The sequence below is a fragment of the Kryptolebias marmoratus genome, linkage group LG17, assembly GCF_001649575.2.
Source record: "Kryptolebias marmoratus isolate JLee-2015 linkage group LG17, ASM164957v2, whole genome shotgun sequence".
In the NCBI taxonomy this organism is placed as follows: Eukaryota; Metazoa; Chordata; class Actinopteri; order Cyprinodontiformes; family Rivulidae; genus Kryptolebias; species Kryptolebias marmoratus.
This window is the reverse complement of record NC_051446.1, coordinates 24,979,261-24,995,646: the sequence shown is the minus strand read 5'-3', so window position 1 is coordinate 24,995,646 and position 16,386 is coordinate 24,979,261. Positions and strand designations below refer to the sequence as shown.

Below are 16,386 nucleotides of genomic sequence, written 5' to 3'. Positions count from 1 at the left end.
CCCGCCCGCCGTCTCTGGTCAGGGTCCCGGGGAGCTGGTTCTTACCTCTGTTCGAGAGGCGGGGTCACACCTGGACAGGCGTGTCCACCACAGAGACAAAGGAGACAAACAACCATTCACCCTCACTCACACCTCGTCCCCAAACAACCTAACATGCGGGAGGAAACTGGAGCACCTGAGGGAACCAGGAATCATTTAGCTTATAGATGATAAAACATGATGGACTTCTGTCCCCGTGAGACTCTACAGATGTCCTTATCAGTTAAAAGTGCTGCATCGATATCAGCAGTGCTGGTCCTGCAATGGTCTAATGTAGGTCAGTCACGTGCTTTGTTTACATTAAATGCGTACCCTCCTTCTTTTATTTGTTCCCTCTTCAGGGGTCTTCACAGCGAGTCGCCCTCCGACTAACTCTGTCCTCCGTGTCCTCTCTAACTGCATCCATATCTGTCCTCTTCGGTCTTCCTCGTTGTGTTTTTCTTCAGATTCGCGTCTCAGCATGTTTGGAGAACTCAAGCTCCAGTTCAGGGAAACGTTTTCATGTTTAATCTGTGAACAGTCTGAGGGTCTCGGTCTTCGTTTTCTCTACTTTTTATCACAAATCTTCATCATTAAAGTCCTCCCAGACATCCTGTTTCACTCCGGTCATCTCGCCCTCACAGTAAGATCCTGATCAGCAAACAGAAGATCATCGACTTGTTCCCAAAGATCGAGAAAACCCTGGAGAGCATCAAGGACGCCGACAGCACCGTGATGCAGATGCAGGTCAAGAGACAGAAGGAGTTCTGGCATTTACTCAAGATAGCTTGTGTAAGTAGCTTTTAATCATCTCCGCTTTGCTTTAATGATCAAATCATCTACTGAGCTTAAAAAAAATAATTAGGCTGAAACTCCTCGTGTGGCTCCACATCCAGCCTGAAAGTTGTTGATTTGTGGTTCTGTTGCGTGTCCAAATGTTGAGTTCATTCTGTTGGAATCACTAATTCACCGGTCGGTTAACCGTTTAACAGCCTTCAGGTACTTATACTTTCATTGGAGAAGAGTTTTACTTGTTATGTAGTAATTTTCAAAGTATTCTGTTGTCATTCAGCCTAACTTTAAATGTGTCAGTTCGGGTTGAAACAGAAAAGCTGTTTGTTCATATAAACCTGACGGGTTCTCAGGATTTAACGAGCGTTCAGCAGCAGATTGTGTCACCGAGGCGCGACCGTTCACGCAGGAGTGTCCTAAATGTCTCTAAGTGTCTCTAAGTGTCCTCCCGTGGACCGTCGGGCCTCGCTTCTCGTATCGGTGTCTGAAAGATGAGCAAAGCGGCGCCGTCAGAACGCCGCGAGAATCTGGAACCGGTGATTTAGTTTCAGAAAGACTGAGAAATGTCTGCTGTCTTTATAAAACTACACTCTGACTGATTGGAGAATAATTCACAGATTTATTCACAGTTACGAGCGTCCGGCTGCAGACATATCAGCACTAATTTTAAAAGTGAAAGTTTCCGTTTTTTCTCACCTTCTTTGCGTCTCCAACGAGCCACTCGGTGAGAAACAGGCTGACAGGTTCATTTCTCCAAAATACAAAACAAAGTTTATCACCAGCTGGTGTTTTTAGCCACATATCTGTCAGGTTTTCTGTAAAAACGGCCGATTGTTGATCAGCGGGGACATTTGTTTATTTGCCTGAGAGGCCATTTTATTCAGGGACAAAGTGAAACTTTATACATGTATTTATTTATTTTTTATCATATTTGTCTCATTAACAAACAGCTCAGGAGTTAATTTACTGTCAGTCAAAGAAGGTGGGAGTTTAACCCCTGACCTTTGACCTTCTGAGTCGTCTTTCCCCTCCTTCAGGCCCAGAACTCGTCCAGGAACTCGATAGCAGCGAGTCCCGAGTCGTCCAACCTGCTGCAGGTGTCTCACTGGTCGCAGTCGGCGCAGCCCGTCAGCTCCCCCCACCCCCTCACCTCCTTACCTGGACCCAACGACAGGTGACCCTTTCCACCATCCCTTCACAGAATCCAGCAGATTAAACAGGAAACTGGAATCAATCACCGCCTTCAAAATAAGATGCAGCGGAAGCATCTCTTTCTGTCTTATTTGTGAATTAATTTCAGTTTTTCAGCTTTTATTCTGACTCTAAATACATTATTTCAATGCTGGTTAATTTATTTTATTTATTTTTTATCAGTCAGTGACATAATATCCTGAATTTACAAGAAGCCTCATCATATTTTACCTCCTCAGATCATCAGACTGTAAGAATCGTTGCTTTTTTTGTCTCCCGCCTCTGATTTCCCGATGCTCACTGTCTGAATGTTTGTCTCCTGCAGTGACGCGGCGCCGCGCCTCCTGCAGGAGAACCAGAAGTACCTCAGTCAGCTGACCAGCCTGATGCAGGAGGCCGCGGACGAGCAGGCCCGGAGCATCGTGGTGAGTTCGCCGTTCACAAACGCTTCCACTTCTTCTGCAACCAAAGACATTAGAAGAAGCCTAAAGGGCAACCTGCACCTTTAAATCACTTTAAAGATGATTTTATTTCACTTAATAAGAAAGAAACTACCTCATCTACAAACATAAATGTCTTTAATTTGATTTGTAAACATGCAAAGATTCAAACTAACAGACAGACAGAAACATACTAAAAGAATTAATGTTTCTTTTTTTTTTCCAAACAGCAGAAACAGAATAAAAGCGGCTCTAAAACCTGTAAGAGTTTTTAACGTTCGGACTAAAAAGACATAAACTAATAAATAACAGGATCATAAAGTTTGTTCAGGGTCTGAAAGAGAAGCAGGAAAGAATAAAAAAACCATCAAATTTTTAAAGAAATACGAGTAAATGAGAGGAGATAAATGATTTATTTTAAATTTTAAAAACCAAAATTAAGAGGAATTCTTCCTCAGTTCTTCTAGAACTCTAAAGGTTTGTTTGATAAAGTTTAAACAATCCTTTTTATTTTTATCCCACTTTAAAATAATAAAACACAAAGTCAGAGTCAGCAGAACAACGAGGCCCGTTTGTTAAAGGTTTAATTAACTTATTTAATAAAAACAGACTTTCATGATAAAAACTAGACTTTAAATTCAGAGACTTTCTTTATTTCTTTGGTTCCTAACTTAGTAAAGTGTAATAAATGTGCAGAACGGCACTGAATGTGGTAAAAATGTTGAATTTTCTGACGGATTTTGGGCAGAGATCACGTTTCCTTACAGGAAGCAGCTAAAGGCTAACGAGCAGCTAAAGGCTAACGAGCAGCGTTTAAATAAAAACAGGAGTTATTTCCGGTCAGAGCCGTAAAGAGCCACACATGTTAGTTTGAGCCGCCGTCAGACGGACGCCGCTCTGAGCGCCGCGGCTCGTCGTGACGCCAGGAGAGGAGGCGAAGATCCGCCAGAAATCAGATCTGTGGGTTCAAAGCTAAATCGCGCTGATTTCCTTTCTGTTTTTCTTCTTTAAAGGACCAAGACTGGAGCTGGACGAAATACGAAACTTTAACAACAAAATTAAAAAAGCGAAACTCATAAACGCCCCCCTCCCTCCTCCTCCTCCATCTGTCCTCCTTTCTGACCCGTTCTCTGAGTAACACTAAGGACTGTACGGCGGCGGCAGCGCAGCGGAGGGCCTTCGCCCGGCTCTGACCAGGACTTCCTCTCCTGATCGGTGTGCTCCCATCGTCCCACAGCAGGAAGTTTGAATCAATAATCTTCTTTTTATACAACGAAGCTTTCTCCTTCTCATGATGCTGCACAATGCCCTTCATCATCATCATCATCTTCACTGTAACGGCGAGCAAACTGTAGCAGCGCATCCGTCGCTCGGGGGGAGCTCTGTGGCTCAGAGAGGAAACAGGAAGTGGTTCGGGGGTCAGGGGTCAAGGAGGAGATGAAAATCAAGCAAACTGCACTTTGATGCTCCCGTGTAGCCTCTCTCTCTCTCTGCCGCCGCTCGTCCCGGGTTTGATCCGACCACGAGCGTTTGGGGGTTTAACTTATGTGTGTTTTTAAATAATAGTGTTATATGTCATCATCATACGTGCCTCAGTACATGGCTGGCCATCGTGTTTCTACGTCGTCTTTCAGCTGCAAACAAAACGACAGATTAACCAAATTATTCAGGAAAAATCTGCTCAGCTGTCCTCAGAGACGGTTCTTCCTCCTGATGCTGATTTCTAAAACAGACACAAGGTCGTTTTTAAACAACAACGCCAAACTATCAGTTCCTGGGCTGATTTTGTTTTGTTTTTTTAGACGTTATGCTGCATAAAACATAAATAAATCTGCTGTTTTCTGACTTCTGAACATAAATACAGATAAAAGTTGGACAAACTCAGGAGCAGAGAGACGATTTCAGACAGAATGAGCTCCGTTTTCAGCTAAAATGTCACATTATTCAGATAGATAGAAATGATCATATTTACAGAGAACAGATAACATTAAAGAGACATCAGTGGAGTTTTTCTTATTTCTTAATTTATCTGATCACGATCCATCAAATCGATTAGATCCATAAAAACCCGAACAGAACAGTTTATAATAGGAGGATGAAACGTATTAATATTTATTTGTACACATCTGTTCTTCTCTGTTAAAATCCAAAATGACCCAGAAACTCAAACTTTAGTTTTCTCAGCTCTCAGATTCCCATAAATTCAGTTATTGGAGCAAAACTAAAAGAACGAGAGTCGACCCGTCAGTTCGAACACGATCAGACGTTTTCAGGGATTATAAGAAGTTGTGGTTTATTTTAATCCTAATCTGGAACAGTTAGTGGAGGTTACGGCCTTCAGGTTCGTTGAACAGAAACTGAATCTTTGGTGTTTTTGTTTAAATCGTTTGTTCCAAGCCTCTTCTCCATCATCCATCCCCGTCCCGTCACACGCAGGTGTTCATCTGGTTAAAGAAACCGTGTATTTATGAAGGTCAAGTGCAATGGATAACCGGTCTGTTCTTTTGTATTTAAGGAATCTGATTCTGAATGTTTCATTTTTACAGATTTCCCTGTATGAATGTTGACCACCAAATAAAATAAATCCTTTTGGCACGGCTCTTTCTTCTCGGTGGCTCAGACTGGCGCTCTCCGGAGTCGGTTTCAGGTCACAGAAGAAGAGCGAGCCGAAGCGTTCCCCGCTCATCGATGATCGTGTTTAAAATGACGGTTCTGAAACTTTCAGCGTTTCACGCCAACGAGCCGCTGCTCTCTGGTTTCCTGGAGTCTCCTGGTTGTTTTCGAGCTCAGCTTGAGTCCAGGCCCTGATCTGTCCGTCCTCATATTTCAGCTTTTATCAGCCGAAGCTCAGCTGTGAAAGGAGCTCGACTTGGTTCTGTAAGAAGGTGTTTTATTACCAGCATCTGCTTCCTCACAGCTCGTCTCAGAACGTCCGGCTCCGTCAGGAATAAGATTTGTTCATTTATTTAAATTATTTAACTTTATTCACCGAAACTAAACAACAAACACTTTTAGATCCGTTCAGTTTGTTCAAAAACTAAAATCTGCTTCGGCGCCTTTTAGTCTTCTGAGGATCGTTTCAGCTTCGGTCCTGCTGCTTTTAGCTTTTAGCAGCTGTTTTGTTACATTTAGCCACTGTTTTTTATTATTTCAGCTTTTAGCTATGCTCCTGCTGCTTTTAGCTTCATGTTGCTACATTTAGCTTCTAGCAGCTGTTTTTTTATTTCAGGTTTTAGCTACAGTTTTTTCTATTTTTAGCTATTAGGTTCTGTTTTAGCCAGTTTTAGCTTTTAGCAGCTGTTTTGTTACATTTGGCTGCTGTTATTTATTATTTCAGCTTTTAGCTATGCTCCTGCTGCTTTTAGCTTCATGTTGCTACATTTAGCAGCTATGATTTTATTTCAGGTTTTAGCTGCAGTCTTGCTGTTTTTGTCTGTTTTTAGCTATTAGGTCCTCTTTTAGCCAATTTTAGCTTTTAGCTCCTGTTTTGCTTTTTTTAGTTTGTATTTGCTTCTTACGGTTTCGCTTTAGCTGCTGTTTGCAGCTTCGATTTTATGATTAAATGTTTAGCTGCCTTTTTGTTTGTTCAGTTATTTCTCTTTAACAAAAAGTTTTTACAGAATAATTAGATAAATTTAATTCAGTGTCTCAGTTTCTGATCCGTTAAAGACGAGCGAGCAGCTGAACCAGAACCTGAACCAGAACCAGAACCAGAACCTGAACCAGAACCAGAACCGGGCGGCTGAAAGAACAAACACATTTCATGGAGTTTAAGAATTATTTCAGTAAAAACACTTTGAGCTGTTCGTCGTTTCTTCGGTTCTGGAACAAACAGGAACAGGTTGTAGATGTTTGCGTCACGCCAGAGGTTGTGTAATCTGAAGATGGAGGGAAGTCCACAGCTGTCGTCGTCTGAGATTAGATCTGTTCTCTAAACTCTGAAGTTAAAGTCACAACAAAAAACACCCAGAATATTAAACTGGACTTTATACGTCATAAACATGTTTGTTTGTTTATAAATAAGACTCCTGAGTTCATCCCATTCTTAATCCAGAGGGTTTATTCTGATGTTGGCCCACTCTGCTTCTATAACAGCTTCAGCTCTTCTCTGAAAGCTTCCCACAGGTTCAGGAGAGTTTATGGGGGTTTTGGTCCATTCTTCAGACAGAAGGCTCTCAGTCTCGGCTCTGATTCTGTCGGGTCGAGGTCAGGACTCTGTGCAGGCCACATCCATGTCTTTATGGACCTTGCTTTGTGCTCTGGTGTGCAGCCATGTTGGAACAGGAAGGGGCCGTCCCCAAAATGTCTTGGTTTGCTGAACCATTAAGAGTTCCTTTCACTGTTACTAAGAGCTCCTGAAAAACAAGCCCACACCATGATCCTCCCTCCACCAAACTTTACACTTGGCTCAACGCAGTCAGACAAGAACCGTCCTCCTGGCAGCAGCCGAAGACTCGTCCCTCCAGAGGACACGTCTCCTCTGCTCTAGAGTCCAGTGGCGGCGGTCTTTACTCCACAGCTTCAGACGCTTTGCTCTTGGTGATAGAAGGCTTGGATGCAGCCGTTGCCATGGAAACCCATACCATGAAGCGCTCTCCTCTCTGTTCCTGAGCTGATCTGAAGGCCTCATGAAGGTTGGAGCTGCAGCTGCTGACTCTGCAGAACGTTGGTGACCTCTGAGCCACTCTGTGGTTTTACATGGTCGACCACTAACAGCTGACTGTGGAGGACATTTCCTGACTGGACTCACTGCTCAGGTGGCATCCCATCACGGCACCCTGCTGGAATTCCCTGAGCTCCTGAGAGCGACCCATTCTTCCACAGATGGTTGTAGAATCAGTCTGCATGCCTGGGTGCTGGATCTTCTACACCTGAGGCTGTGGAGGTGATGAACCTGAATTCAGTGAGTTGGATGGGTGAGTGAATACTTTTGGCAGTATGGTGTAGATCAGCCGCTGCCTTTTATGTAGAAGTTTTTAGTCATTTTTGTGTTGGCCGAGTTTGATTGGCTGTGGCGGCCATTTTGAATCAGGATGACCCCAAACAGTAGTCAGTTGTAGACGTTTAGGTGGTTAAACCTGTCGATGCCTCGGAGCGCCGGACTCTTCAGGTCTGAGAGGGCCGGGCTTCGCTGGGCGCCGGGGGGGAGGCGGAGGTCCAGGTGCAGGGGTCAGTTTGACCCGAGGATCAGGTGGAGGGGTCAGTTTGACCCGAGATTCAGGTGGAGGACTGGGTTTGACTGGAGGTTCAGGTGGAGGACTGGGTTTGACTGGAGGTTCAGGTGCACGGGTCAGTTTGACCCGAGGTTCAGGTGGAGGGGTCAGTTTGACCCCAGGTTCTGGTGGAGGACTGGTTCTGACTCCTTTAACCTGAAAAGAAAAACCAGAAGGATTTGAAACATTAATATTTGTGAATCTGGTTCTTCTCCTTCGACTCGAACCTGCAGCCAGCAGGTCGAGATGAAAGGCTTTAAAGAAGTTTTTCATCTTTCTGTAAATGAAACCAGAAGGTTGACCTTTAACCTTTACCTGTCTGATCACATCTTGATTTAACTCAGAGCTGAATTAAAAACTGAAAACCTTTCACCTCAAAGACTCACCTGCGGTTTATTCGCAGGAGGTAAGGGTTTGAGCGGAGGCACAGGTTTGATCTGTGGTGGAAAGAGAGAGAGACGTTACTGAATGTTGGACTTTTGTGTATCTGCAGCTTCAGTTCTTTGATGTTTAAAGTTTTCTGCTGACCACAGAAATATTTAACATTTGTCCTCAAAGATCAGCTTCAAGCTCCGCCTTTTCTCAGAGAACGGGTTAAAAACGGCGGTTTAATGAAGTCAAACCAACAAAGTCTCTCCAGGACACGTCCCTCTGCGTCTCCTTGGACAGGTCTCTCCAGGACACGTCCCTCTGCGTCTCCTCGGACAGGTCTCTCCAGGACACGTCCCTTTGGACAGGTCTCTTTAGGACAGAAGCTTCTCTTTAAGCTGATCTCTGAACTTCTCGGGCGCTTTGAGGCGTCTCCTCCGGACGCCAGAATCAGTGAAGACAGGAAGTGTCCTGCGGGGTCTCACGGGTGGGAGGCAGGTTTCAGGTGTTTACCTGTGGAGCAGGTGTCCTGGGGGACACAGGAACAACCAGAGGACTGCAGGCCTGATTGGCTGTCGACTCCATCAGAGTCGGCTGACTGATCTCAGGTCTGTCTCTGACGCCGGTCCTCTGGAACGTCGGGGTCAGCCTGCCGGGAGGCGACGTCGTCCTCCTCCTGCGGACGCAGACTTCGATCAGCCGGGGAGCGAAGGGCGAACATAAAAACCACCCGGAACAACAGGAGGAAGTACCGTCTGCGGGCGTAGCTGCTCCGCCTGCAGCACATCAGTCCTGCGATCAGCAGCGCCATCACCAGGAGGCTGGAGAGAGCCGCCGCCACGGCCGCCGCCGCCACGTTCTGAGCTGCAGGGACGGGAAGAAAACACGTCTGTGGGAGGGGTCAACATGCACCAAAAACAGCTGCTGGGACTCGTCCAACTCCTGAGTTCTACTTTTAAAGAACATTTTGTGGCTCAGAATGTCGTAAAAGCAAAACCTGACTTTTACACATGAAGATTAAAAACTGCATCGTCAGCAGATTAACGAGCGTTTTTTTTATCAGATTCTAGATTATTTTCTTCTTCCTCTGCTGAGATATGTGGTAATTTCAGGTTTGCATCTTTAAGGTGTAAATATGAATCATTTGTTAGTGAAACTCATCGAGCAGCAGAGACCCACGCTCAGATGATGACGCTGAAGTTCGGCTGATCGTTCCGTACCTGGAGGTAAATCGGAGTATTTGGTGTCGCAGTTCGGCGGAGCCCAGCCAGCGTCGCAGTGGCACAGCTTCCTGTGGTCACACACCTGAAACACATCCGAGCCGCCGGGTTCACAGCTTGTCCAACAAGTCTGTCACGGGTTTCTAACGGAGCATCAGTGATCAAACGGCATCATGAAGACCAAGGAACACAGCGGGGTTAAACAGGTGTGTTTGTAACATGACAGGAAGTTACCCCGTTGTTGTTGCATTTCTTTGCACAGTCTTCCTTTCTGCCGTAGACGGAAACGTCGACACACCTGCTGCCGAGGCAAACCTGCGCAGAGCAGATCCACGTTAAACGCTTCGGGGGGGGGGACTTCAGGGGAACGTCTCAGAGCTCCGAGCTGCTCACCTTGTTCGGTCCACATTTGGTCCCGTTGGGCACCATGTCGATGTTCCTGGTTCTGTCGTTCTCCACGCTCAGCTTACACTCGAGGCTGAAGACCGTGTAGCCACTCCGTTTGCCGGTGATCGACTCGCCGCCGCCCACGCAGAACGCCGACCCGCACTTCACATCCCTGCAGAGAAGGGGGGGGGGGAGTCAGAAATCTGCTGGGGGTTGAGACCGTCTGGACGAGCTGTGACAGAAACATACGCAGCAGAGCAGGGGAGCACGCCGGATTGGCCCCGCCCACAGTTGGCGTCTTCTTCTCCTCGTTTGTTCAGGTTGAAGCAGAGATCAGGTCCCACTTTCGCTCCTGCAGGAAGGAATGAAAGTTTGTCCTCTTTCTGTGGGATCATTCATACTTTTCATTCTAGTTCTCTAGAGTTCCTGAAGTGAACAAACCTTCTCCAAACAGCCTCCAGCAGTGCTGCTCCCGCGTCGGGCACCGCCCGTTGTAGCAGAACCCCGCCTGGTCGAGACACGGCTCCCCGTTCATCTGGAAGCTGTCCTCGGGACACTCGGGGGACTGTCCGGTGCAGAACTCCGGCAGGTCGCAGACTCCTGCGGACTCCCTGCACACGCTGCCCGACGCCTTGACCTGTTCGTGTCGGAGCAGACAAACTGTTTTTACTTCTTAGATGTTTCTGAGCTCATTAGCATGTGGAGCACTTCCTGTCTTTGAGCTGCGGCTGGAGGAAGGATGTGGCAACAGAGCAGAAACAGGACTTTAGTTGTTGTTTCCTGCTGGTTTGAATAATGACGTGGTTCTGAGTGATCGGTACCTGGCAGCTCTCGCAGCAGAGCCCGTCAGCACACTGAGATCCTGCAGTCAGACGACATGTTGTTGCATCACAACAGGGGTTCTGACATTCCTAAAAGTAACAAAAGGCACATATTAGAGCAGCCTTAAATGTTCAGTCAGGAATTCCTCCTCGCTCAGGAGACCTGAGCTCACAAGGAAACTATTTAACTCTTTCAGTTTAAAGCGTCCGACACGTGCCGGCAGCTCCGGCAGCGGCCTCTCTGTGGGGTTTTACCTCCTCGGTGCCGCAGTCGCAGTCCTCTCCGGGGTCCAGCAGGGCGTTACCGCAGCTGGGGCCCGGGGCGACGGTTCTGACGGAGACGGGTCGGTGCAGGCAGCCGGGCTGAGCTCGCTCCATGAAGTCAGAGAGCTGCTGCTCGCTGCAGCCGCTAAAAAACTCTGGAAACGCCTGGCCCTCGGGCCTGAGGAGGAGGAGGAAGGTTTTAACCTGCAGCAGGAGGACTGCGGCCATCTTCATCTGTTTATACCGTATATAGTTTAATTTTGTTACAGTTTAGCTTTTTGGTGCTGAACTACACAGACTTTAAGATATCTGCTTAGGCTTTTCACCAACTGTGTGCTGAAGTTTATCTACTGAGTCGTTACCAAAGTGGCTGCAAAACTTTTTATATTTGGCTGATTTCTCTGTGCTGAGATGATGTCAGTTTCTGCTGATTAAACAGACAGAATAAATATTTGAAGCTCCTTCAGTGACAACCCCTCCAGAAATCCAGAAAATAAAACTGTTACACAACGATAACGGCAGCAGAAGAAGAGTCCACAGCAGTGGTGTCCAATCCTGGTCCTGGAGGACCACTATCCTGCATGTTTTGGATGTTTCTCTGCTCTTCAGCCGGTCTTTAAGTTCTCCGGATCCCAGACTGGTCCCAGACGGGTCCCAGATGGGTCCCAGACGGGTCCCAGATGGGTCCCAGACGGATCCCAAACAGGTCCCAGACGGGTCCAAGACTGGTCCCAGACGGATCCCAGACAGGTCCCAGACTGGTCCCAGACGGATCCCAGACAGATCCCAGACTGGTCCCAGACGGGTCCAAGACTGGTCCCAGACTGGTCCCAGACGGGTCCCAGATGGGTCCCAGACGGATCCCAGACGGGTCCCAGACGGGTTCCAGACGGGTTCTGCTGCTGTGAGCGACCCGTTTCCCTCCACGTTGAGTTTGTTCTGCGCTCAGAACTCGGCAGGAAATCTTGTGATGTTTTGGTCCCATGAGATCTCGTTTCAGAGGCGTTTTCTCACCGCAGCTTTTCGGTCATCACGCAGTCGCTGCTGCCCATCGGGCCGCACACGCAGCCCGCTGCATCATGGGAAAGCCCTAAGTTATGACCCATCTCATGGGCGACGGTGGAGGCGAGGCCCAGCAGGTTTTCTTGGTGATCCTGAAGGAGAGAGAAAGTTCTGACCCTTTAAACTCCAGAACCCAGAACCGGTTGGTGTGACGCCATCGGCAGACTCACCTGGTTGACTCCGCCCGAGTTCTCGGTGCACATGGCGAACTTATTCGCCAGCCCGACGGTGTCGTTTCCAAAGACCCTGCCTCTGTGGAAGATGAGAGTCATTATTCCAAACCTCCAGCATCACAGATTTATCACCTGAACGTCGACCGGCGCCGATCCTCACGTCACAAACTGAGCGTTATCATGCTTCACCCTCGGCAGGAGGTCGGCTTTACGCCACGCCAGGAAGTGGTCCAGGGTCGTTTCTGGCTTTGGGTCCACACTGATGTAATCTCTGTAGGACCACACCTCCAACCCCACCAGGATGACGCGGATGTTCAGAGCGCGGTACAGCTGCAGGCAGAGGGCATGCCGTCACTTTAAAGAAGGAAGTTGGAACTGCGGCAGCGGCGAACTTTACCTTATCGATGTGATTCACGACTCCGAGGATACGGGAGGTGGTCTGTTCACCGTACCGCTGGTACTGCAGGAAAGGAAACATCATCAGGTTTTTAGTTTTTTACAAGCTTGAAGCTGTGATTTAAACATTCACCTCGGTGTTGTCCGCCACCACGAACAGCTCCACAAACCTCTGAGGAGCCGAGAGCCGCTTCGTCTTCTGAAAACACAAAATTCAAATTCAGATTCCACCGATTCATGTTCCTGGGCGTGACGTCTGACAGAGACAAAGACTGTTCACATCCCAACAAGTTCACCCCGAGGTCAGACCATGCAGTCGGAGAACATCAGAGCTCCGTCTCAGCTAGCAGGCTAAAGGTCAAAGGTCATGATGGGACAATCAGCAGACCCTGAACAGGCCGCCTCTTGTTGCAGCAGAATTTTATCTTGAAAAAATGGATTTTCTGCAAAAATGCAGCGTTAGTTCTGAAGAAGCTGATAAAGCTAAAAGAAGCAGAACATAAGCTAAAAGCTACAAAGAGCTAAAAGCTAACAGTAGCAGATGGGTCAATAAATCCAGAAGTAGAGAAAAACGTCCGGGAGCTGAAAAGTCTAAGAGCCGAAGGTCCCAGCAGCCGTCTCCTGAAGCAGCCGAAGGTTCTGATGTTTGAACAGCTAAAACAGCAGAAGTGGTTAGATTCTAAACAACTAAAAAACAGGAACACCGTGGTGTGAACGCTGACTCAGCATAAACTTAGAAACCCTGACGCTGCGGCGCACCGATGAGCTGGACCCGAGGAGACCAGCAGGCTGAGGGTTCTGGTTCTGGTCGTACAGCCTGGAAGTTCTGGAGCCAGAGCCGGGCCGGCCGCTGACCTTCGGGCGCTCCTGTTTGTAAACGGCGTGCTCTTCGCCGTCCGTCCGCCCCAGAGGTTCGATCCGGTACAGCTGCTGCCGGACCGTCAGGAAGCCGCTGCGCTCCGACAGGGAGGAAGAGGAGGAGAAACGAGGCCATCGGATCAGAACCGGAGCACTTCGAGGCAAACAGGAAGTATGAAGCAGGTAAAGAAATACCTGAGGCCCGAGCAGATCCCCACGCTGACTGAGGAGTCGGCCTCGCCCGCCACGCGTCCGTGGTAGAAACAGAACTCCTGCAGGAAACAGGGCGGCCATTTTATCCCAGAATCCGTTTCACTCGTTCTGATAAAACTTTATTACCTAATTAATTTGCTTGTGATGCTCTGGATCTATAAATCTGATCGATGTCATTAGATTAGGGTTCAAAATACTAAAAATTACACATAAAGAAACATTTTGCTTTAATAAACAGATCAAACTTTTAAAGAAGAAGGAAACTAAGGAGGAGGATTGTTACAAAAAATGGGAAATAAAAGATAATTAATGTTGTTTTTGTACAAAAACCATCTGGAACAGTTAAAATAATCATAAAAATAAGAAATAAGGTTCATATTTCTGACTCTTAAAGACTGAGGTTAATTTAAATGTTTGATTTTTGTCATGAACTGATTTCATATTCAGTTATTTTTTAATATTCTACATATTTTTTCATCATTTTTGTCTTTTATAGATGTTTTCTTGTTGTCTGTTTGTGATCCTGTTATGTGTGAGTTTGTTTTATTGCATATAATGTCCTAAAACAAAACAAAACCAGAGAAACTAGGAGTCAGATCTCACCTGGGTTGGTGTCGTCGTCACTCGTTTTCCATCCTCTGAATAATATGTTTCAGTGTAGTTCTCCCCGAGAAGATTCCTGAACCAGAACAGAGAAGAAAACACTTTTTTGTGTTCATATCTTCACTTGTTGAGACTCTTATTTTGTTAAAAACAGGAATGTGAATTGCACCAGTTTTTCTCCAGCTGAACGGTGAGGTTTCTGCCTCCGACGGTCAGGTCGTACTGAACCTCGTCAGGATAAATCTGCAGGAAACGAAGGAAATTCAAACCAGGTTCCTGCGGCGCCTCCAAGGTGTCGCTGGCTCCGCCCCTCACCTGGCTGACCTGCAGGCTCCTGGTCCGTCTCTCCGGGCGTCTCCGAGGTCGGACCACCTCGTAGTTCTGAGCGTGGGACAGAAGGCCCGAACTGAGCTCCAAACCGGCTGTGAACAGTTCGACAGGAAGTGCCACCATTTTATTTCTTTGTTTCCAATCCAAGCTGTCAGACGTTCGCTCAGCAGGTTTTCCTGTTCAGTTTATCATCTAAAAATTATTTTAGTTTAGTGTCGTTCTTAAAAATGATTGATTAAAGCCGAGGCGAGCTGCAGGATATCAGGAAAACATTATTTATTGACTATCAGCTCTTTAGAAGACTTCATCTGATTAACGGTTTCTTTTTGTTTATTTGGATTCTTTATAATATTAGACCCTGAAATCAATAATTACAGCAGATGAACCAAACCTAAAAGTCAAACTTTATATATAAATTCATTTTCAGCTAACAAACTCGTTTTTTGGTCTAAATCTGTTGTTTTTATGATTGTAAAACTGTTGTCTTTAGTTAAATTTGTAATAAATCCCAAAGAAATGAGAACAAAACTCATTTAAAGAAACATCTACCAACAAAAAAGACAAAAAACTGCTTCTTTAATAAAATATTTAAAATATGAGAGCTGGCTCAAAACTTTTGCACAACAGAGAAATGTTTTAAAACAAAATTAGCACCAATCTGTAAAAGTGTAAATACAAACTGAAGTCTCATGAAATAAACCAGCTTTTTATTTGGTTTTATTTTGTCTATTTTTGTAACTTCAAACTTTAATAACTGAGCAGAAACTAAGTTTTTTTGTCCCAAACGACAAAAATTATAAACTTATTGAAATAATTTAAAAGGAAAAGCAGAAAATGTCTCATTTAAACACTAAATATATTAGTTATAAAACCTAAATGTTTGAGCTGGTGTAAAATAACACTAAAACAAGTTTATTTTTTTAAAATAAATCAGCATAAAACAAGAAATATTCATCTACCTGAATAAATGCACTTTGTTATATTCCGCTAAAGCTTTTCACGGAGTTTTAAAATAATCTTTAAAGCCTAAAAACGCACTTTTATCAGTAAAATAACTTTATCTGCTCTCCGGAACCTTTCAGCTGATCTGGGAGCAGCTTGTTCCAACAAAATAAAAGTCCAGTTCGGCGGTAAAGTGGGATCAATTCTTACCCCAGAACAGCCACAGCGGAAACATGTTCCCCCCGTGAGAAGCGCGGCGTGTCCGGACTCCGCCGCTCCTCCGTCCCGTTACGAACCCGGTGAATCATCGCTGGGGCCCCTCCCGGGGGGCGGACTTCATCACCGACTCACACTTTTACCGGAAAACGACTACTTCCGGCGCGACGCATTTCAAAATAAAACCAAGTTCGGTCCATCTCCCCACAAATGCATCAATATTCCATGTTTTCTTGGTTCATGTGAAGTACTTAAACACTTTTAACTAATCTTTATAATGGTAAATATGCATAAAAAGTCCGTAAAATGAACCGTTAGTATCACTTCCGGTATAACCCATTTCAAAATAAAACCAATCTAGTTCAATTTCCACACAAATGCATAATTTTTCCATGTCATCTTGGTTCATGTAAAGTATTAAAACACTTAAGTTTCTACAGTAAACATGGATAAGAAAAAGTAGTCCGTTAAATAACAAACCGTGAGTGCAACTTCCGGTATCTCCCATTTCAAAATAAAATTAACTAATTACATTAACATATTAAAACACTTACTGGTAACTGGTATTTTATTTACTTTATAAGGTAAAGATGCATAAAAAGTCTGTAAAATAAACTGTTGGTAGACTTCCGGCGTCAAAACATATCAAAATAAAAGCCCAACCCCTTTTAAAATCATGGTAAATGTAAGTGTTTGCTTGTAGCCGTCTGTTGAGATTTCTTCAGGAAGGATTTCTGAAAAACAAGATGTGACGACAGCCCAATATGTCCAGATATCTACTGTCAGCCATGAGCTTCGTGCTTCCCCGGGTTTTACTTAAAAACATTTAATTTGTCATAAATAAGTTTCTATTGCAGTCTAAAGCGTGTCTCATGCTT

General features: G+C 45.6%; 2 protein-coding genes across 3 annotated transcripts in view; one reads left to right on the top strand and one right to left on the bottom strand.

The window, feature by feature from the left end:
- The window catches only part of LOC108250658 (inhibitor of nuclear factor kappa-B kinase subunit alpha), a 16,492-nt gene extending 11,451 nt beyond the window's left edge, over positions 1-5,041 (top strand). The window contains exons 19-22 of the mRNA XM_017440648.3: positions 663-810; positions 1,848-1,984; positions 2,327-2,426; positions 3,455-5,041. Of these exons, the coding sequence (XP_017296137.1) occupies positions 663-810; positions 1,848-1,984; positions 2,327-2,426; positions 3,455-3,520 (451 nt within the window). The 3' untranslated portion in view covers positions 3,521-5,041. The remainder of the gene's footprint in view (positions 1-662; positions 811-1,847; positions 1,985-2,326; positions 2,427-3,454) is intronic.
- A 1,777-nt stretch (positions 5,042-6,818) lies between these two features.
- adam8b (ADAM metallopeptidase domain 8b) lies at positions 6,819-15,648 on the bottom strand. 2 transcript variants are annotated; one of them, XM_037981019.1, is made up of 22 exons: positions 15,503-15,648; positions 14,336-14,442; positions 14,190-14,263; positions 14,021-14,096; positions 13,400-13,476; positions 13,106-13,298; positions 12,480-12,545; positions 12,348-12,410; positions 12,111-12,280; positions 11,948-12,029; positions 11,730-11,869; positions 10,707-10,893; positions 10,452-10,541; positions 10,072-10,267; positions 9,880-9,982; positions 9,637-9,802; positions 9,478-9,558; positions 9,244-9,328; positions 8,776-8,887; positions 8,537-8,699; positions 8,041-8,091; positions 6,819-7,810 (listed from the first exon to the last, which is right to left on the bottom strand). In XM_037981019.1, the coding sequence occupies exons 1-22, from the start codon at positions 15,525-15,527 to the stop codon at positions 7,514-7,516; spliced, it is 2,604 nt and encodes an 867-aa protein (XP_037836947.1). In that variant the 5' UTR covers positions 15,528-15,648; the 3' UTR covers positions 6,819-7,513. The 2 variants fall into 2 exon arrangements, with proteins under 2 accessions (XP_037836947.1, XP_037836948.1); XM_037981020.1 differs by having other exon boundaries at positions 14,345-14,442.
- Between the last annotated feature and the right edge of the window lie 738 nt (positions 15,649-16,386).

Excerpts from the sequence above, each read along its gene's own strand:
- adam8b (XM_037981019.1), bottom strand. The coding sequence starts at position 15,527 with ATGTTTCCGCTGTGGCTGTTCTGGG. Across the intron at positions 14,443-15,502 it reads TCCGCTGTGGCTGTTCTGGG|CCGGTTTGGAGCTCAGTTCG; the intron begins GTAAGAATTGAT and ends AACTGTTCACAG. Across the intron at positions 8,092-8,536 it reads CCAGGACACCTGCTCCACAG|ATCAAACCTGTGCCTCCGCT; the intron begins GTAAACACCTGA and ends TTTCCACCACAG.